This window comes from Mirounga angustirostris, unplaced genomic scaffold, assembly GCF_029215605.1.
Source record: "Mirounga angustirostris isolate CCGP_5_RB_7025 unplaced genomic scaffold, mMirAng1.0.hap1 SCAF_6, whole genome shotgun sequence".
Classification (NCBI taxonomy): Eukaryota; Metazoa; Chordata; class Mammalia; order Carnivora; family Phocidae; genus Mirounga; species Mirounga angustirostris.
In genome coordinates this window covers 68,098,852-68,121,388 of record NW_026991714.1, presented here as the reverse complement: position 1 = coordinate 68,121,388, position 22,537 = coordinate 68,098,852, and the positions used below count along the sequence as shown (strand labels likewise).

Genomic DNA, 22,537 nt, shown 5'->3' with positions numbered 1-22,537 from the left:
AAAAAAAAAAAAAAAAAAGTGCCCTTAAAAACAAGGGTTCCAAACCAAAGAGAATGGGACTCCTATTTTAATTGTCATGCAGAAGCCTTCAAAATGCTTCAAAATTCCAAAATAGCTACTTTGAAAGATCTGTGGCAAATGTTAATGGAAAACTGAAAACGAGAGGCAACTAATACAGAAGGCTGTACGATGTCACTGCTCCACTCGGGGCTCCTCCTTCCAGTACTCCTCAGCCTCAGCCCCTTTCCACCCTGAGGACACGCTCAGCTAGGCTCCTTTTCAAACAATGCCACCCAAGGAATTGGCCACGGCCAACCCCCCCCACCGCCCTGGGGGCAGCTTTCATTCCTTGGCCAAAAGCCAAATTCAAGGTCACCGCTAAAAAATTTCCTAAACCCAGGGAGGATCCTGGAAGGCTTTTGCACTTGAGTTCTCTCCTATGATTAATGGGTTGATAAGAAGGCAGGAAACAGGATGAGAGGCCACCGATCTGACTCTGAAGGACTCCGGAACAAGAGCCAAGATCTGGCGAAGTAGTGCCTGCGCATACCCCTACTCCCGTGAGACGGAGCTCCCGCCCAGCCATGCCAGAGTTGGCGAGGCTCCCAGGGATGGCTCGATGGGCTGCGACCTCACTCCAGAAACAGCCAGGAAACCGAAATTAAAATTAATGGAAAACCTTGTCAAAGTCTGGGGGATAGCAGAGCCACACCTCTGCCTTAACCTGCACGGAGCCTGCAGACGGGATCCTGGGAAACACAAAAGCCGCCAAAGGGTGAGCAGTCCCACGAGTCAGTCCTCCCAGACCTGTCTGTAGCATCAGCAGAAAAAGAAAGAGACAAAACTTTGGTGCCCTCTTTGGTGACGTCTCTTAAGTCCAAGGGGTGGATCAATATTGCCAGAAATATTTGTCCCAGTTAAAACTGACAAAAGATTTAAAAGGATTGCTTTAGTACTTGGCCAAACAGGAAGCTGATACTCAGAACCTAATAGGAACGTTTTTTCGGCCCTCTCTCCTCTAAGCTAAAACTATGTCACCAGATGGAAAGAAAAGCCTTCTGCAGGCTTTGTGGAAGGATCCCTAAAACTCTTAAAAATACAAAAACTAACCCAAATCTTCGGAGCTTTTCCCTCCTCAAGTTCACATGATCTAGGATAATCACTGGAGACAAAAAGCTACTTTCAGTTTGTTGGTTTAATTAAAATAGACATGTCTCTGGAGTTATTAACACTGAATATAATGCAACTTCTGTTCCACTCGGGCTTACTAATCAAGTTAATTCCTGTTACCTGTTACAGAATCGGTTGCCCCAAAAACTAACCTGGAATGACTTTGTGTCCAACATCAGTGAAATTTTCATGAGTAATCAAAGCATAACTATTAAAAACTAACGATTTAAATAGATGTAAATGGGAAGAATCTCTAGGTGAAATTTTCAGCAAATACTTTCCAAAGATCTTTTGGTTCCTCGAACCCTTAAAGTTTTGTTAAGTTAAATGATGACTTAAATGAAATTCACTGTCTAGGTCATCCTCAAATGAAATACTGAAACATTTTTGAACACCAGGTTCATCTACAATTAGCTTCCTTTGCAGAGGAACAAAAGATATTTGGGTCTGTTAAAAAACATGTTTTGTGTCACCCAAAAGTTACTGTGAGAAAACATCCATTTCTAGAAATTGTGAACAGTATTTGTAAATTTGGCAAGGCAACAAACAGTCCACAATTGCTTACTTCTTAACTTTCATCATAAATTAAGGTTAACAGTTGAAAAAGAATTTTATGTGTGGTCAAGGTGAGTAAGATGGAATACATTTAAGGGTTAAAAAAGCTTTAGTACCAATGTTGTAGTTAGGTAGAACTAAACCTTAATTTTCTTTCATCTGCTGAAAGGATGAGTTTCTGTGGATTATTGGTCTGCTCTTAAATAAGAAATTATAGGGGCGCCTGGGTGGCTCAGTCAGTTGAGCGTCTGACTCTTGATTTTGTCTCAGGTCATGATCTCAGAGCTATGAGATCGAGTCCCACGTCAGGCTCCATGCTGAGCGTGGAGTCCATTGGGATTCTGTCTCTCCCCCACTCTGCCCCTCCTCCCTCAAAAAAAAAAAAAAAAAGGAAATTATATAAGCATTTAATTTTCTGTATTTGCCCAAGAGGTCTTTAAGTGTCACCACGGTTAAGAAGGTAACCAGATGTTTCACAGCGGCCTGTGATCCTATTTGACCAAGTGTTTTAAACCTTCGATATTTTTGGCAAACTTGCCAATTTCAAATCTTAAAAGAAGTCTTAACTTAGAGTTAATTTTGAAATTGACCAAAGGGTCCCTACGACATCGCCAAGGATTTTTTTCTCTCCTTATAAAGAGAGAGATGTTGAAGGACGGCTTATTGGCTATGTCATCATGGGTGAGGGGGAAAGCCCTACGCGGTAAGCCAGCCTTGTTTACCGTGTACTGTGTGGGTACATAACTCTCACAGACACTACATAAAATTCCTGGAGTCTGGTATAGCCAGTATAATGTTACCATCGTTTTCCCAGTTGTCATTTGAAAATTCTGTCACAGAAACAACCAAATCTCCTGTCAATCCCATCATAATGGACTCTAATTGATCTTTACAATGGACATTTTTTGAAGTTGTCTGTCATTTACAGAGTTATTCTTTTAGTCGGATGCTTTTGCAATGTTCCTGCCAAAGTGGGTCATCTTCAAGGAGGTTCACAGAAAGCCCTTGGGCAAATACAGGTTTGTGGTAACTTCAAGATCATAAAAATGAATTGCACAAGAATTTCTGGAACTAATGGCAAAACCTGGGTTCAAACAGAACAAGAATTAATAACACGGGACTGAATGAACTGAGGATTACAGGTGTTTTTTTTTTTTTTTTTGCTTTTTAAAGATTTTACTTATTTTTCAACAGAGAGAGAGACAGTGGGAGAGGGAACACAAGCAGGGGGAGCGGGAGAGGGAGAGGGAGAAGCAGGCTTCCCACCGAGCAGGGCTCGATGCCAGGACCCTGGGATCATGACCTGAGCCGAAGGCAGACACTTAAAGACTGAGCCACCCAGGTGCCCAGGATTACAGTTTTTATGACTCTTGCTGGAAGAGCTGCTGGTTCTTTAATATTTTATTTTTCCAGATTTGAGGAACCAGAGATGACTTAGAGCAGTTTGGTAAAGCCTTTGTAAACAAAGATGAAACCATTTACTTTTCTCCCAACCTGATCCCCCTAAAATTCAAAAGACCTAAGTCTTTCAAATTGAGAAAGACTCATTTGTACTTTGTCCATGTTCCATTCTAATCCCATTAACTGCCGCTGAGGCTTTGTTATACACCTGTGACTAGACTGGGTCCTGAATTCCAATTTCCTCAAACATCTGCCCACGACTCTCCACAGTAACATTTCTGGTTTCCCCACCCTTATGGATTAGAATCACTAGGAACTAAAACTAACTTCCAGCCCCGGTTGACGGGCCCATGCCAGGCGGCCCTCCCGAGGCAGACGGCAGCCAGAGTTCAGGGGTTCAACTCTGCATACGCCGCACACAGCTGAACAAGGTCACCTGACATCTGGTCTGCCGCAGCTGGAGACCTCAAGTCAAAGTGATGGGAAGAGAAGCAGGCAACATCGAGGTGGACTGCTTCCTCCTAAGTCACCAGATGAAACCTTCACACTTCAACTAACCACAAAACCCTTTCTTCTTCTTCCTCCAGTCTGGCATTGGCCTAAAAAGGTAACAACATCATCTGTATCTTCCAGGCCATCACTAAGGCAGGGGCGGGTAATCCAACTTCCAATTGACTGTTGGATTTGCCATGATGCTCCTGCCTCAGTTCAGTGTCTCTTGAACAAACTCAGCCCCTCTCTGTTCTGCCTCTCTGAGCCTGGGGTCCACTTTCCTGTCTCTTGTTAACAACCCCAAACCCACAGAACCTTGCGTCCAGGCTCTACACAAAGAAAGACAAACAAGGCAGATGAAACCAGAATAAAATCTTCCATGCGGTTTACAGACCCTTAAATTTTACTGGACTCCATGGCTGTACCAGAAGGCCCTCATGATTCAAAATTAGCTCCCTCTGGCAGGTCCCAGCTTCCCTGAAATTGGTAGGAATAAATGTAAATGCAGCTAAGATCAGGATCCTCTCCTTAACTCTTGAAAATACTACCGAATCTGCTCATAAAGCAGAGCTATCCAACAAAAACCCTCAGACTCTGGCCAAAGTTGTTCTGATAGCAGCATCGCCCTTGATTATATTTTAGCTAAAAAAGGAGGCGTCCATACTGTGGCCAACACCACCTGCTGCGCTTGGATTAACATTTCTGGGGAAGCTGAAAATCAGCTACATAAAGTCACCAAACAAGCCACTTGGCTTACGAAGGTAATTCCTTCAACAGGGTCTTTCTTTGACTTGATTTTGGTTGGTCTGGGTCTTGGGGACCATGGCTCCAAAGTGCACTCCAGACACTGGGAACTATCCTGCTCATAATAACCAGAGTTGGCGCCCTAGTATGCTGTATTCCCTCAAATCTTCAGAGGCACGTTCCTGGCCGCTGACCACCAAGCCCACAAGCTCCTTAGGAACCAGAGTCAGAAATGGAACTAAGAGAATGACGCACTTAGAAGTTGTGAGCCTCAAGGCATGACCTGTGCTTACCCCAGAGCATCAGCAAACACTGAGAACTGCAGAGACCGAGCGGGGAGTAGCCCCAGTGCCGTAAATTTTTATCACATCCTCAGGTAGGCTGAAGGTCGGATCAAAAGTGGGAGAACTGTTAAGAGACAAGCCCATGGACGGAATCAGCTGTGCCGAGTCCCAGTCAGCAAACCCAGACCTAACACACAACCCAACTGCAGGTTCAGCCTCTCCCAGAAGGTGACCTTCAGCTCCTGGGTCTGGAACTCCTGGTCTGCACCAGTAGGGGGGACCCCTGACTGTAGGAGAGGGACCCCTGACCGTAGGAAGGGGACGTTCAAACTCAGGTTCCCACCAGTGAGGGGACCCCTGACTACGGGAAGGGGATCGTTCAGGCCTGGGTCCCCACCAGCAGGGGTACCGCCTAATGCAGGGAGGGACCTTAAGCCCGGTGGTCTGGAACCAGCGGGTCCGAGCTAGTGAGACAATCCCACCCACCCTGCGATAGACCCTTCAGACCCCATAGGAAGGTGACTTGGTGTGAAACGATGTAGTCCTTCCTAATACACTTCCTTGTCCCACCTCCTTTCTGCCTTAAAAAACCTTTCTTTTCCTACAGTTCTTCAGAGCTCCTTTCTACATGCTGGATGGAATGCTGCTGATTCATGAATTGATGATTATGCCAATTTGATTTTTAAATTACTCAGTTCAGTTGTGTTGTTTATTATTTTTTTAAATAATGTTAGCTGTGTTTTTTTCCCCCCCAAGATTTTATTTATTTATTTATTTGAGAGAGAGAATGAGAGAGCATGAGAGGGAGGAGGGTCAGAGGGTCAGAGGGAGAAGCAGGCTCCCCGCTGAGCAGGGAGCCCGATGTGGGACGCGATCCCGGGACTCCAGGATCATGACATGAGCTGAAGGCAGTCGCCTAACCATCAGTTGTGTTGTTTAACAAGAACAATGTGAAAGTAACAATGGCAAAGAACTGTACACTTTACAATGGTTAAAATGTAGGCAGTAATGTCTCTGACACTGGCTGTAGAAACATTTTTCTACTTCTGTCTCAGGCAAGGGAAAGCCAAAGGGAATTATATTACTATATGAAGATAAAACTGTCTGTGTAGTAAAGGAAACCATCAACAAAACGATAAGATAACCTACTGAATGGGAGGTATTTGCAAATGACATATCTGATATGTCAAAATACATAAATATATAAAGAAGTCACACAACTCAATACCAAAAAACCCCTAATAATCCTATTAAAATGGGCAGAAGACATGAACAGACATTTCTCCAAAAAAGACATACAGATGGTCAATAGACACATGAAAAGATGCTCAACATCACTCATCATATCAGGGAAATGCAAATCAAAACCACGATGAGATACCACCTAACACCTGTCAGAACGGCTAAAATCAACAACACAAGAAACAACAGGTGTGGGCGAGGATATGGAGAAGGGGGAATCTTCATGCTCTGTTGGTGGGAATGCAAGCTGGTGCAGCCATTCTGGACATCAGTAGGAAAGGTCTCAAAAAATTACAAATAAAACTACCCTATGAGCCAGCAGTTGTAATAGTGGGTATTTACCTAAAGAATACAAAAACACCAGACGCCTGGGTGGCTCAGTCGTTAAGCGCCTGCCTTCGGCTCAGGTCCTGATCCCAGTGTCCTGGGATTAAGCCCCGCATCAGGCTCCCTGCTCAGTGGGAAGCCTGTTTCTCCCTCTCCCACTCCCCCTGCTTGTGTTCCCTCTCTCGCTGTGTCTCTCTCTGTCAAATAAATAAAACCTTAAAAAAAAAAAATACAAAAACACTAATTCAAAGAGATACATGCACCCCGATGTTTACAGCAGCCCAGTTGTCCATCAAGCGATGAATGGGTAAAGAAGATGTGGTATATATACACAATGAAATACTAGTCAGATCTTGCCATTTGCAACAACATGGATGGAGCCAGAGAGTACGATGATAAGTGAAATCAGTCAGAGAAAGACAAACACCATATGATTTCACTCATATGTGGAATTTAAGAAAGAAAGCAAATAAACAAAGGGGAAAAAGAGAAAGAGAGAGAGAAACAAACTCTTACCTCTAGAGAACACACTGATGGTCACCAGAGGTCATATGGAAGTGCTGAATCACTATAGTGTACACCAGAATCTAATATTACACTATGTTAATTATACTCCAATTAAAAAGATGGATAAAGGGCGCCTGGGTGGCTCAGTTGGTTAAGCGACTGCCTTCGGCTCAGGTCATGACCCCGGAGTCCCGGGATCGAGTCCCACATCGGGCTCCCTGCTTAGCAGGGAGCCTGCTTCTCCCTCTGACCCTCCCCCCTCTCATGTGCTCTCTGTCTCTCTCATTGTCTCTGTCTCAAATAAATAAATAAAATCTTAAAAAAAAAAAAAAGATGGATAAAATGGTAAATTTAAACATTTTTTATCATGATTAAGAAAAAGCAAGTTAGGACCCATTTACACTATTATTCCTGTAATTCTGATTAAGCATTAGATGTTATAGAACAGGGGTTCAAAAAATATTTCATGTTGTACTATTACTTTTATTTATTTTTATTTTTTCAAGATTATTATTTATTTATTAAAGAGAGTGCGTGCACATGAGTGGTGGGGGCAGAGGGAGAAGGAGCAGCAGACTCCCCGCTGAGCAGGGAGCCCAATGCAGAGCTCAATCCCAGGACCCTGAGATCATGACCTGAGCCGAAGGCGGATGCTTAACCGACTAAGTCACCCAGGCATCCCTCTTTTTTATTTTTTAAAAGATTTATTTATTTACTTGGGGGGGGGGAGAGTGCCACTGGGGGCAGGCAGAGGGAAAGGAAGAGGGAGAGAATCCCAAGCAGACTCCCTGCTGATCAGAGCGCCTGATGCGGGGCTCGATTTCAGGACGAGAATGGGATGTTCAGCTGACTGAGCCACCCAGGTGCCCCTATAACTTTTATTTCAATGATTACATCTATATTTAATCACAGAAACCTATCCTTTGTCATACAACAGACTCTGGAATCAGAAGGATATCTCTTTACATAGTTGATCATAAAAAAATAAAGAAAATTAACATAATCTTACCATGATAACATGGTAATTGTCGGTTTGGAATTTTTTGTCAGTCTCTGAACATATCCATGGAAACGTACCCCTCTGTACCCTGCTCCTGCTGGTCACTAAATGGAAACAATAGCAGAGCAGTTCAATATGCCCGGAACACTGTTACGAGGTTCCTAAACATTACCTGTTATTGTATCTGATATTCTTAGCTCATGAAAATTTAACAGATAACGTTTCTAGGTGAGATGTTAATATATATTTTAGTCTTCTGGGACACACCATAAAAAATAAATAGGGAGGGGCGCCTGGGTGGCTCAGATGGTTAAGTGTCTGCCTTCGGCTCAGGTCATGATCTCGGGGTCCTGGGATGGAGCCCTACATCGGGCTCCCTGCTCGGCGGGAAGCCTGCTTCTCCCTCTCCCACTCCCCCCTGCTTGTGTTCCCTCTCTCACTCTTGCTGTCTCTCTTTCAAATAAATAAATAAAAAATCTTTTTTAAAAATGGGGAATTTGGGGTCTTTGTGATTTTTACCACTATTTTAAAGACTATGTATTATCTCAAAGTACTTGGCAGACATTTTATTTTAATTACATTTATTAAGGAAGAAATAGAAGTTAAAGAAAAAATTCCTTTGTCCAAGGGGCTTTTGGTGATAAGCATCTTGTTACCACATCATTACCCGAAATACCAAAATAAGTAATTTGTTTTCCTAATTTTCTCTTAAGAATCAGACTCCAATAGATACTGAGAAGTTGCTCTGACCTACAAGTCTTTTCAGACTTCTAAGACCAAAATGAGAGAATTCTACTGTCATCTCCCCCTATTATTTGACGTATTAATAAGAGGAAATGGTATATACAACAATCTGGGAATTTGAGCAAAAATTTGGCGAACTTTGGAACTGAAAGGGTAAACATTGAAAATCACAGTTTTTCTCAGTTCAGGCCGATTTGCAGAGTGTATGCAGGCAGGCAGTCCCTGCTGTCTGAGGTTCTGCGTTCTGTCCCTCTGCCCACTCTGGCTCCAGCTGTCAACACAGCCTGTGAGCTGCACATCCCAGGCCCTGGAGGGAGAGGGGGGGGAGGAGGAAGGAATGGGGGAAGGAGGGGGAAGGGGAAGACAGAGGGAGAGGAGGGAGGAGGAAGGAATGGGGGAGGGGAGGGGGAAGACAGAGGGAGAGGAGGGAGGAGGGGGAGGGAGGAGGAGGAAGGAATGAGTGGAGGGAGGGGGAGGGGAAGACAGGGAGAGGAGGGAGGAGGGGGAGGGAGGAGGAGGAAGGAATGGGGGAAGGAGGGGGAGGGGGAAGACAGGGAGAGGAGGGAGGAAGGAATGGGGAGGGGGAGGGGAGGGGGAAGAGGGGAGAGGAGGGGGGAGGAAGGAATGAGGGAAGGAGGGGGAGGGGGAAGACAGAGGGAGAGGAGGGAGGAGAGGGAGGGAGGAAGAGGAAGGAATGGGGGAGGGAGGGGGAGGAAGAAGGGAGAAGGGGAGGATGGAGAGGACGGAGAGGAGGGGGGTGGAGGAGGAGGGGGCAGGGTGGGTGTTGCAGGGTGAGCAGCCCTCTGTGGGTGGGCAGGCGCCCAGGCGCTGAGAACCGTCCCCCTGCAGGTCTGGGTGTGAGGCTCTGAGGCTCCCACGGAGGCAGGCAGCACACCCCTAAATGAAGCAAAAATAGCCACTAGGGTCAGAGAGGAAATCACCAAAAGACCTCCTTTGCCTTTATCACTGACAGATGCTGAGAATGGACCACAGTGCTCCAGAAAGCTGCTTTTAAAGTCACACTGATTCTCCTATTAAAATGTCCTTTTCTGGTTTTTTTCTCTCCATATTCACAACTTTGTGCGTGGAAGTTGCCCAAAGGACCGTTGTCTCTAATTCTACACACTTCCTCCTAAACCTCCACATTTATGCCAGGTAACTATTAAAAAAAAAAAAAAAGGACCCCCCTCCCCCCACATACTATATGCTTACGACAGGACATCTGGAAATACAAGGCGGCGGACTGAAGCAGGGCCCCTGACCTCGGGCCCGGCCTGACACCATCAGGGGCCTCACATTTATAAACGTGCGTATCACCCTGTCATCTAGGAGACAAGCCCCTCAGAGGGAAGGCCTGTGTCCGAGGGTTTCCCATCCTCACCGAGTGCACATGCTTGTTGACCGAGAGATCCTTCACGTGCACAATATTCTATTCTCTTATTTTCTTAATAACTTTGCCTTTGAGGTGGGGTGCTTTTATCCGAGTCTGAGGGCTAATAACTGTGGCACCGGGATTCTAGCTGGAGGAAGCGTCAGGCTGTCCCGCGGTGCCGAGCACCCACAGAGGAGAACATGAGGGAAACAGCGATCGGTCACCGCCCTGGGTCCGAATGTGTGCGGCCCTGAGCACCACACAGCTCCGGTCTGGCACGCCTCCTCCAGTCTTTGTGCTACCCCGGGGGCAAGAGTAGAAGGAAGGAAGGATTATCGGGCCATCACAACTACAAGGAACATATGGAAACAAATTAGGAGCATGTGCACATGCTTGTACGTCTGTGTTTGTACACACACACTTTAACCAAAGCAAACAACACCTCGGTAACACAGCTCCCGGACAGAGCCCAGGGCGGGGACGGAAACGCTGCGTGCACCCGTCACCGAGCTCGCTGGCTACAGAGATGCAGGACGCATGACGACAGCAGCATTACCTGGCTGTGGCACTGCGGACGTCGTGGGTCAGGTATGTGGTGCTGCGGGGCTGTTCTGTGCACCGTAGCTCGCCCCCGGCCTGAACCCCCAACAAGTGTCCCCAGCTGCTGCCCAGGGGTGGGCTGCTGGCTGTCAGGCCGCCCTAGGTCGAGAGCACCGCACTGAAGCCACGTGTCTTCAGGTCTCTGACTGGCAGCCATGCTGGTAGTGGCCAGAGGGCTCTCCCGAGCTCCCAGGCTCCAAGCCAACTCGCGCCTGGAGACCGACCTCGGGCAGCAGCAGCTCCTCGTTCCCAGACCCCCATCCACTGAGTGGCCCAAGCAGAGAGTTTCTCTTCCTCTGTCTTTGCCCCTCAACTCTACGGTCCATCCAGCAACCTGTTCATTCACACCAGACCCAGTTCTCACACGTAGCCCCTTGAAACGGGCTCGTGTCCAGTGCACCTCACTTCACAGCCTCTAGCTTCACTTCCTCCAGGCAGTCTTCCAGACTGCTCTCACTGGGGCCTCCACCCACAAGGCTGGTCACCCTCGTGCCCCCTCCTTCGGAAGGTAGTGGCAGACACGGCTCTATGCAGTTTTAGGTAATGACGGCCCGGAATCTTCCTCTGCCGATATAGAAAGAGAATACCACACACGTGTAAGGTTTAACATTTACTAGTAGAAACCAAATAAAGGCAGGAAGCATCTTGTCTGACTCTTGGTTTCAGCTCAGGTTGCCATCTCAGGGTTGTGAGACTAAGGCTCACTCAGTGCTAAGTCTGCTTAAGACTCCCTCTGCCCCTCACCCCCACTCTCTCTCAAATAATAAAAAAATCTTAAAACAAAAATGAGCGGTTCCGCTGCTTACTTGGCTTTCCTGATCTTTTTACATTTTTAACCCTTAGGGTGCTATTTTAGGAAATAATATCATTTATGGAGAAAAACATTTACTGGAGGTTTAATAATTGCTTTAGGCTTGGACTTTTTTTAAACTAAAAAAAGTTAACTCTATTTAACGTATTTAAGTCTGCAGCCCCCCCTTCTCTGAACCACCCACCACCCACGCTGAATAAAGATGTCAGGAATGATGTCTGCACTAAATGTCAACACGCATTATTTTTGTAGCCGTACAATTCAGGGTGATTGCTTTCGTCTTGTATTTTGTCAGTATTGTTTATTATTTTTATAAAAATAGCAACATGAATACTATACAGGCATCATAAAAGTTGCGTGTACCAGGGGGGCCTGGCTGGCTCAGTTGGTAGTGTTGACCCTTCATCTTGGGGTCATGAGTTTGAAGCTCACGTGAGGTGTAGTTTATTTAAAAGGGGGGGGGGGTCGTGCCTAGGTGGCGCATTTGGTTGAGCGTCCGATTCTTGGTTTCAGCTCAGGTCGTGATCTCAGGGTTGTGGGACTGAGCCCTCCGTCAGGCTCTGTGCTCCGTGCACAGTCAGCCCCAGACTCTCTCCCTCTGGCCCTCCCCTCACTCATGCACATGCTCTCTCTCAAATAAATGAATAAAATCTTTTTTAAAAAAAGTTGGCATATAGAAACATGGAGGACAGACTCAACACTGTGATTGAGACTCAGTTTCCCCGGATATTTATAACGGTCTGTGTCTATTCACTTCTCAGCTCCTAAAGTTTCTGTTCCATTTCAAATTCCTCCAAGGGCAATTTCTCTATCAAAGATCTAAAAGAACAAAAAAGTGCGAAGAGAGTAAAATCTCAAATGTATCAGTCGAGCATATAACTCTCAATATCCCTTTTATTTTAAGCAAATAAAAAAGAATAGACAATCTCTTCAATTATCAGAATCATTCACCTTTCTTTGGGAGACACAGGCTGAGCAAATATTTAAAGCTACAGATACCTGTCTGTATCTAAAAGGAGAGAAACACACAAAAACATGCCATTTCCTTTGTACTCACTTTTGTAATGGTTTTTAGGATGGCCAGACGGTCTGCTGGGGGTGGCAAACCCACAAACAGTGTTTTGTCTAGGCGTCCGGGGCGCAGGATCGCAGGGTCAATGATATCTAGAGAAGAAGGGGGGGGTCAAAAGTCTTCAATAAATAAAATAGAATCTTTTAAAAAAAAATTAACATGAGATGTGGGAAGAGGACTTTTTTTTAAAGAAAAAAAATTGATAAATTAGACTTTATTAAAATTAAAAGTACCTCCTCATGAAAGTATAACCTTCAGAGAAGTCCAGCCCACGTTCCTGCCCAAACCCATGTGCTGCCAGGGTTCTCTGGCTCAGACGAGGACCGCCACACGAGCCTGGAATTCCGGCAGGTTTCTCTCCTTCCTCTGACCTCGGTACCTTTTCCCAGTTCTGGCGGGGGGCCTCCCATTACCCTGTCCTCAGTCAGGGCCGAATGTCGCATCCTCCTAACTGGTCCTGTCTCTAAACCTCCCCTCTCTGGGACCCCGTGCGATGCCGCCAGATCTTCCTAAAACATCTGCTGACCCTCACCTGGTGTTCCCTGCAGCAGAACCAAGCCCATATCTCTCACCACAGCACGAAGGCCCTCAAGGACCTGATCGCTCCCATCCTAGCTCCCTCTCTCCTCACATTCTCCACGACTCCCACACCCCACCGACCACACCTCTTGCTGTTCCCTAAACAAAGCCTTCTTCTCTTTGCTCTCAGTACTTCGTTTCTCCCTAAACTTTCTTCCTCATTTACACATAGGGGGATTCTCAAACAACACCTCCTCCAGGAAGCCTTCCCTGAGTCCCCCAGAAGAAACTCTTGCCCTCATTGGTGCTCACCAGACTCTCGGTACCAGGAGCAAAGAGCAGGCCCCAAACGCTGCCTGACATTGAGGTTCCTCCACGAAGAGCCCTCAACCATTCTGGAGAAGCTTCCCATAGCTCACAGTGATAAGACCGTTGTTCACACGCAGGTGCACCTATAAGTAATGGGTCTCGTGTTTTCTAATGCACACACTCAGACTTAACCATTAATTTATTCTTCCATAAAGAGGAAGAGTTCTTTCTAGCTGAAATTCTGATTCTGTTAGTTTTGTTCTTCAGTTACCTTGGGGAAGCTAAATACTTAATTCAGTGACCTTTCAATGTTCAACACATTGGACTTTCTCTTGAGATGCTAGGATATACTACTTGGCAATAGGGAAGAAAAGGAAAGTTGACTGCCGAACACCTGCAGCATCATGATGGAACACTAACCCGCAGCCTGAGCGCCGTCTTACCCTACAGGGCGAAGGACCCCACACAGGTCTCAGGAAACCTTTACAATTTAAAAAATTACTGAGGACCCCACTGTGGCCTTTCCCTGCCACTCTCCCCTCACGCCCTCAATCCCCAGGCAGCCGCTCATCTGTTCTACCACTACAGATTAGTTCACATTTTCTGGAATTTTATAGACGTGCAAGCATGCACTATGTACTCTGCTTTCTTTGACTCAACAGAATTGTTTTCAGGTTCCCCAAAGTTCTTGTGTGCATTAGTACTTGATTCTTTATGGCCGGGTAGTAGCCCCCTGTGGATATGCCTGGATTTATTTTTCCATTCCTCTGTTGATAAACATTTGGTTTCCAGTTTTGGAGCAGTCACTTATCAGTCTTGGTGTGTGCTTTCCTTGCTCTCTGGTGAGTCCCTAAGTGTGGGACGCAGAGCACTACGGCCACATCCCTCCACAGGGGTAGGCTGAACCTTAAAAACACCAACAAACTGTTTTCCAAACTAGCTGTGCCACCTTACATTCCCCTGTCCTTGCCAATACTTGGTATAGTCATTTTGATTTTAGTTAGATCTAAGGTTTGTAGTGGTATCTCATTGTGGCTTTCACTTGCACTTTCCTGATGACTAACGAGGTCGAGCACGTTTTCATGTGTCTCTGCCGCATGCATACCTACAACGGGGAGGGGTCTGTGCAGTCTTTAGCCAATTTTTAATGTTCTTCTGTTGCTGAGTTTTGAGAATCCATTCCATGTTCCGGATATAAATCCTTCATCACATATACACTCTTTAAGTATTTTCTCCTAGTCTGTGTGGTTTGTCCTTGTGCTCGCTCAGTGGCATCTTATGAAGAGCAGTTCAATTTATCCTTTTGCTCTAAAAGGTTGTGCTTTTGGGGTCACATCTAAGAAATCTTCACTTAATCCATGATAGGAAACATTTCTCCTCTGTTTTCTTCCAGGGGTTTTACAGCTACGACTTTTCACTGGTCTTTAATCCATTTTGAGTTAACTTTTGCATGTGGTAAGAGGTGTGTGGATTAAAGGTGATTTTTCTTGCATATGGATATCTTTTCATTTTAAAGATTTAATTTATTTATGAGAGAGAGAGAGTGCGCGCATGAGCGGGGGGAGGGGCAGAGGAAGAGGGAGAAGCAGGCTCCCCGCTGGGCAGGGAGCCCAATGTGGGACTTGATCCCTGGACGCTGGGGTCATGACCTGAGCCGAAGGTGGACGCTTCACCAACTGAGCCCCCCAGGCGTCCCTTGCATATGGATAGCTGATTGTTCCACACTTTGTTGAAAAGGCTATTCTTTGTCCACTGCATGGCCTTTGTATGTGTGTTTTTTAAAGATTTTTATTTATTTATTTGAGAGAGAGAGCAAGCACATGTGCTTTCAAGAGGTGGGGAGGAGCAGAGGGAGAGGGACAAGCGGACCCAATGCTGAGTGCAGAGCTGGACATGGGACTCGATCTCACGACCCCGAGATCATGATGTGAGCTGAAACCGAGTCGGACGCTTAACCAACTGTGACACCCAGGCACTCCTGCATGGCCTTTGTGTTTTATAAGAACCCAATTATCCAAATATGTGGGGGGATATTTTTAGATCTTACCATGTTTCAATGATCTGTGCATCTATGTTTATGCCACATGGTAGAAATGTGTTTTAACTTCAATATACAAGTAGATCTTAAAGCCAGACCTGCATGCTCAAAAGTAAAGCCTGATGTAAAAATCCCAATTATGATTAGAAAACATTCTTAGGGGACGCCTGAGTGGCTCAGTCGGTTAAGCGTCTGCCTTCGGCTCAGGTCATGATCCCGGGGTCATGGGATCGAGTCCCGCATTGGGCTCCCTGCTCAGTGGGGAGCTTGCTTCTCCCTCTGCCTCTGCCTCTCCCCTGCTTGTGACCTTGTGTTAGGCAATGATTTTTTTAAGATATGACATGTCAACAAAAGTGCACGTGATTAAAAAAAATTGATACATTGGACTTCACCAAAATTTAAAACTTTTGTTCCTTAAATTATACCATTAAGAAAGTGAAAAGACAACCCAGAGACTGGGAGAAAACGTATGCACATCACATATCTGGTTGTGGACTTCTATCTAGAGTAAGTCTTACTACTCCATAACAAGGCTGAAGATACATTACAGTGAAATGCTACCTCACACCCACTAGAATGGCTACATTCAGAAAGACAGACGTAACAAGGGTTGGCAAGGATGTGGAGAAATCGCAACTCCCACACGCTTTGTTACAACTGCTAGCAGGAATGTAAAATGCTGCAGCCAGTCCGGAAAAGTCTGGCTGATTCTTGAAATGGTAAACACAATCACCACGTGACCCAGCCATCCCACGCCTGAGTACCTATCCCAAAGAAATGATAATATATGTCCGTCCACACAAAAACTTGTACCCGGATGTTCACAGCAGCATTATCACAAGCCCCAAAGTGGAAACAACCCAAATGTCCATCGACTGCTGAATGAATCAAATGTCATATATCCACCCAAAGGACCATTATCCGGCAACCGGAAGAAAGTGTCGCTATGTGCTGCAACAGGGACGAGCCTTGAACCCGGGATGCTGGGTGAAGACAGGCAGAGGCGACAGCCACATTACATAAGCTAGCCAAGACAGGGAAGCCTACAGAGACAGAAGTGCTGGAGGTGGCGGAGGATGGCGAGTGATGGCCAACAGACAGATTGCTTTTTAGGGTGACAGAAATGTTCTAAAATCCGATCACTGGGATGGCTGCAGGAGTCTACAAATATGCACAAAACCACTGAATCTTGTACCTAAAATGGGTAAAGTTCATGGTATGTCACCTCTCAATGAAGTGGATTTTCTTAGAAACTGGATCCATCCTCAGACAAGTAAGACCATCGATAATATGCTGAGTGAAAATTATTACAAGATCGACCAGCCTCCATGAAACAGAAGTAGGCCTCTTCTTACGATTCAGTAAGCAAATACTTCCTGGGTTCTCTTATGTACCAGGTTCCTGTGACCCAGCAGAAGTAATGCCGGGGTATAAGGCATCTTTAAAAGGGAAATCCTGTGCCAAAGGGCAAGACACCCAGGTCTGACCACGGCCCCTAGGCACTGCCGTGACCCAAAGCCGGATAGGTAAGGGAACACAGCAGTTGACTTGGAACTCGAAGTGGATGAATGAATAGCCTACGAGTATGAAGTGAATCTCTTCCATGTAAGCCATCCCCCGTCACCCGGCAATCACTAAGGGCTTACAACAGATGGGGACCCTCAACTAGAAGCTTTCTCTCAAATATAAAACCGCGTACCTAATTCTTGTCCAAAAGCTTATCCACCATAACGTACTTATTTCTTTCTTCACCTGAGCTGTGCACAGAAACTTTCTGGATTCTGTGTGGCTACGGTAGGGCACAGACACCTGCCGAGCGCAAGAACGAGGAACAAACTGGCGTGGCTATTCGGATCTCACACATCTGCATGCCGGGCAGCAGTGTTTTTAACCAGGCCGACGGGGGATGGAGTGGAAACAGACAGTCCCTCGGAGCCAGGAGAAGGGAGATCAGTCAGGGCGTCTGTGGTCTAGCTGTACGTTGTGCAAGGCGCTTCATCTCCTGGGGTCAAGCATGGGAAGCAGTGTATTTTCAGGGCAGGGTGTGACGCTGGTGGACCCCACACCACAGGAGAGCTGTGGCAGGTCCTGTGAGCACCCACAGGCGGAAGGGTGACACAACAATCTTTCACTTACTTTCTAAAAACCAATACCTCAAAAAGTAGGGGAAAAATTAGGACAGAAATGGAAATTAGGAGAAAAGAAGAAATTTAAAAGACCAATTCAGGAGGTTAAGACTCACCAAGTCCTAAGCACACACACGAAACAAATAAACAAAAAGTCATATAAGGCATGCCTGGAGGGCTCAGTCGGTAAAGTGTGTGACTCTTGATCTCCGGGTTGTGAGTTCCAGCCCCATGTTGGGTGTAGAGATTACTTAAAAATAGAATCTTTTTTTGGGTGCCTGGGTGGCTCAGTTGGTTAAGCGACTGCCTTTGGCTCAGGTCATGATCCTGGAGTCCCAGGATCGAGTCCCGCATCGGGCTCCCTGCTCGGCAGGGAGTCTGCTTCTCCCTCTGACCCTCCCCCCTCTCATGCTCTATCTCATTCTCTCTCAAATGAATAAATAAAATCTTAAAAAAAAAAAAAAAAAAGAATCTTTTTTTTTTAAGTCACATAAAAAGAATCAGGATGACATAAAACTTTTTTTTTTTTAAGATTTTTTATTTATTTATTTGAGAGAGAGAGCTCATGAGAGGGGGGAGGGTCAGAGGGCGAAGCAGACTCCCTGCCGAGCAGGGAGCCCGATGCGGGACTCGATCCTGGGACTCCAGGATCATGACCTGAGCTGAAGGCAGTCGTTTAACCAACTGAGCCACCCAGGCGCCCCAACATAAAACTTTTAAGAGAAAAAAATGCATGGCCTACAAACCACGAAAAAACAATTTTTGAACTCAAAATCCTGTACTCAGCCAGGCTACCAATCAGTAATGAGTGTGGAAGAGAGATACCCTCAAATATACCAAACTCAAAAAGCCCAGACGGGAGCCAGAGCAGAGAAAGCTCTGGAAACAAGAGCAAAATACGTCACAGACACAAATAATACTCACCACTATCTGTATATCTGATGAAGAACAGAAACAAAACAAAGTAAGAGAAAGAAAACGAGAGTTTCCACATCTAAGAATGAAAAGGTTATGTGAAAACAGAACCCTAATCGCAGTGTAACTCCTGGGTCCACGCAGAGAAATAGGTACACGGTCCTGGTAATATAAACAGTGACTGGTGATTGAACCAAAAGTTGTGCAGAAACGGTATTATCACATGGGGATGACGGGGTGGTGGTGACGGCGGCCGCGTGTGGAGAAACAGTAAACGTAACAGAAATCTTCGTGTGCTTTACAAAGTAGTAACGGCACCGTATGAAACTGGTAAGAAACAGCAGTATGAGCACATCATTTGAAAACATGGAGAACATACCGAAGATACAGCTCACAGACTTTACCAGTGGTTGCCTCTGGGCAGGGACAGAGAGGGTAATTTTATCCTCCGCTTTTCAGTGTCATCTGAATTTTAACAGCTGCCTCCCTGTGTGGGTTTCTCTTTTCATGCTGGGCAGTGTCAGAGAAGGCCCAGTGGAGAGCTGACATTTCCACCTCTGCCCTTCCCGGGTCCTGGGGTTGTGGGGGAGAGTATAAGGCGCCCCCACCCTGGGCCAAGGGGATGCTAACGGAGGCCCAGCGGGAATGACACATCTCCCCACCCGGGCAGTGTGAGCCCAGGCTTCTTCTCTTAGCCTGCGGCTGTGAGGCTCTTGCCCTTCCCCTGCACAGTCAGAGAAGACCTCAAAGGAGAAAATATAAGTAAGATAATACTCAACGTTTCTTAATACTCAAATGTCCGGGATACAACTGAAAATTATCTGTTGAAACAAGAACCAGAAAAATCTCAACTTTAATGAGAAAAGAAACATAGAAGCTGGACCAGAGATGACCCAGATGTTGGAGTCATCTGACAAGGGTTTTACTGCAGCCACAATAAAAGCATTTATGGGAGCAATCATGAACAGGCTTGAGACAAATGAAAAAAAACGAAGTCTCAGCAAAGAAAGAGAAGATGTAAAGAAGTATATGGAAAATTTTCAATGGCAAAACTTAAACAAAAGGAAAACCTGTCTGGACAGGCTCAATGGAACCATGGAGACGTCAGAGAGAAGAATCAGTGAACCTGAAGAACAGAAATTACCAAGTGTGAACAACACAGAGAAAACAGAGAATAAAAAAAACCAGCAACAGAGCCTCAGTGATTTATAGGACTATAACAAAAGATCTAATGTGTGTGTCATAGGAGTCCCGGGAGGAAAAGAGAAAGAGCTAAAAAGTATTTGAGGGGATCCTGGGTGGCTCAGTCTTGGTTTCAGCTCAGGTCGTGTTATCAGGGTTGTGGGATCAAGCCCTGCATCGGGCTCTGCACTGCGTGGGGAGCCTACCTGGGATTCTCTCCCTCTCTCTGTCTCAAATAAATAAGTAAAATATTAAAAAAAAAAATAAAAGAGCACAGTGACACCCTCCCTGTGCAGTTAGGACATTCAAACGACAGCAGGTCTGTGTTCGGAAATCATGAGTGCTGGCAGGACATGGCACAGTTTTCAGGTACTGGCAGACAAGAACTGTCAACCCAGAACTCCCTATCTAGCAAAGACAGGCTTCAAGAAAGAACCTGAAACCAAGACATTTGCAGGTAAATGAAAACCAAGAAAATTTGCTACAAGTTGAACATACCTAAACGAATAGCTCAAGGAGGACTCCTGTTATCTCTGCACCTAGCGAGTGCCCTCAAAGTTGCTGCCCCATCCTGGGGTCATGATGGGCAGTAAGATGGCGTCTGCCAGCAGGGTCGTTCAGGTAGTCAAGCCACATACTCCATTAATAAGGTTCCCTGACAGAAGAGACAATCCTAAACCTAACGTATGAGAAGTTTTGAGATCAGCAGGACTACCGTCTCACTCTTCTTCAATTTCACAGCATTCTAAGGGGAATAAATCCCCAGATTTGCTGGTGCATCAGGGTCCACCAGACACTACAGAAATAATAAAAACATTACCTCAGAAATAAGAAGGAAACTTGCATCTCAAGAAGAAATTGAATTTATCCAACATGGAGGTCCAGAATAATCACTGACAGTGTGGCTGCTGTTTGTCATCAGACAGAAGACTAGTCTTTACAATAAAGGACTTCCAAAATGGCGCATGAGAAATTATATAGTAAACAACTTGAATAAATACTCTGCCAAAAAAAAAAAAAGAAATCTAGAAAATTTAGATGGACAACTGTATCTCCTAATATATGTATCTTGGTCAGCTTCTCCACAAGCTTACCTAATTGTTTATAGGCTTATTAAAGTATACATTTTTAAATGTTAGCCTATTAATTTACTCTCGATTATCAAGTATTACTAGTGTTGAGCTACTAAAAGCACACAATATCTAGTAAACTATCACAGGTTTCCCATGATTTCCCTTTGGTTTCAGTTTCTTTTTAGACATGGAAAGATTTATTAGAATTGCTGCTTTTGGGAAGTGATTTTCCTGAAACTGGATGAGGATCAGTGAAAGAATGACTCCATTATTTGTTCTTAGTTTTCTTCCCCTTTTTTTCATTCACAAAGTTACTGGAGTATAACTAGTTTAAAAAGTGTATCCTAGGGGCGCCTGGGTGGCTCAGGTCATGATCCCAGGGCCCTGGGATTGAGCCCCGCATCGGGCTCCCTGCTCCGCGGGAAGTCTGCTTCTCCCTCTCCCACGCCCCTTGCTTGTGTTCCCTCTCTCACTGTGTCTCTCTCTGTCAAAAAATAAAGAAAATCTTAAAAAAAAAAAAGTGTATCCTACACTAAATGATAAAAATATAGTCAAGGTAAAACAGGTGACTTTGTGGTATTAAAACTGGGAGTTAACACAAATTTGTAACCTATATTCAGAAGAAAATACCAGAGTTTAAAATGGAAAATAAGAAATCAAAATGAATATAACCTAGAAATAGGTGTTTGATTAGAAATTGCAACTCACTATGTTATCAGGGGTGTTAAGAAAGTCTTATTCTTTATTTTACTGTTTTAATTGTCATCATCTGTGCAAATTCTGGAAACCATTAACTTTCTCAAACTTAATGTCTGAAAGTCTCATAAAATCAACCTAAATATTTACCTTACTAAGGCAATTTATGAAACTTTAATAGGGTCTTACAGTGCCAAGGGTATGTATTATTGTGAAAGTAAAGCCTCACAAAGCTAAATAAATTTTCTTCCATACCTTGAAAAAAAAAAAAGAAGAGCTCAAGGAAGTTCCTAAAACAAAAAGGAAATGATAGAAAAAAAATTAGGAACATCAGAAAAGAAAAAACTATGGGAAGAGTAAAAATGTACACTAAATGTAAATGGTCTAAATATACCAAATAAAAGGCAGAAATTGACAGAGTGGATTTTAAAAATGACCTTATATGCTGTTTATAAGAAACTCACTTCACATGTAATGACATCAATAGGTTGAAAGTAAATGGATAGAAAAGATATACCATGGAAACATCAATCAAAAAAAATCAGAAATGGCTATAATAGCAGATAAAATACATTTCAGAAGAAAGAAACTTGCCAGGGACTGAGAAGGACATAACGTAATGACAGAACATAAAGATCAGGCCACCAGAAGACAATTCTAAACGAATATGCACAAGAGAACTGCAAAATATGTGCAGCAAACCTGACGGGAATTAAAGGAGCATCAAGAAACCCACAATTACAAGTTAGGGACTCTATGGTAAGGATGTTTCTTTCTTTCTTTTAAAGATTCTATTTTTAAGTAATACCTACACCCAATGTGGGGATCAAACTCACAACCCTGAGATCAAGAGTCACACACTCCACCGACTGAGCCCAACGGGTGTCCCTCTTGCATTTTTAAAGAAGCTGCCAGACTGTCTTTCCGGTGGCTGCACCATTTTGCATTCCCACTACCACCGAGAGCTAGCTCCTGTTGCTCCATATTCTTGTCAGCATTTAGCATTGTCTGTGTTTGGATTTCAGCCATCCCAATAAGTGTGCAATGGTAGCTCTGTTGTTTTAATTTGCATTTCCCTCATAACATGCGACGCTGTTGAACATCTTTCCATGTATTTATTTGCCATCTGTACATCTTCTCTGGTGAGGAGTCTGCTTAGATCTTTAGTACATCTGTTTTCTCATTGTTGAGTTTTTAAGAGTTCTTTGTCTATTTTGGATATCAAGCTTAGTCAATTTAGGCTCTTATAACAAAGACCACAGATTGAGTGCATCGTACACAACAGAAATTTCTCAGAGTTCTGGAGGCTGGAAGTCTGAGGTCAGGGTACCCACGTGGCTGGGTGCCAGGGAGAGCCT

The 22,537-nt window shown here is 44.9% G+C and overlaps 1 protein-coding gene and 1 pseudogene across 26 annotated transcripts in view; one reads left to right on the top strand and one right to left on the bottom strand.

The window, feature by feature from the left end:
* Window positions 1-22,537, bottom strand: part of NVL (nuclear VCP like) — a 97,063-nt gene that overhangs the window by 17,349 nt on the left and 57,177 nt on the right. For 17 of the 26 annotated variants that reach the window (XR_008506303.2, XR_008506304.2, XM_045877666.2 and 14 more), the window contains one exon: window positions 12,307-12,413. Coding sequence is in view for 17 of the 26 variants with exons in the window: in XM_045877666.2 (XP_045733622.1) it covers window positions 12,307-12,413 (107 nt within the window). In the remaining 9 variants the exon portion in view is untranslated. Of the gene's footprint in view, window positions 1-4,655; window positions 4,771-9,206; window positions 11,003-11,375; window positions 12,069-12,306; window positions 12,414-13,152; window positions 13,293-22,537 lie in introns of those variants that run through there. The other 9 variants (XR_010412389.1, XR_010412392.1, XR_010412390.1 and 6 more) reach the window with 8 other exon arrangements.
* On the top strand, window positions 19,976-20,528 carry LOC123846346 (alpha-ketoglutarate dehydrogenase component 4-like; annotated as a pseudogene).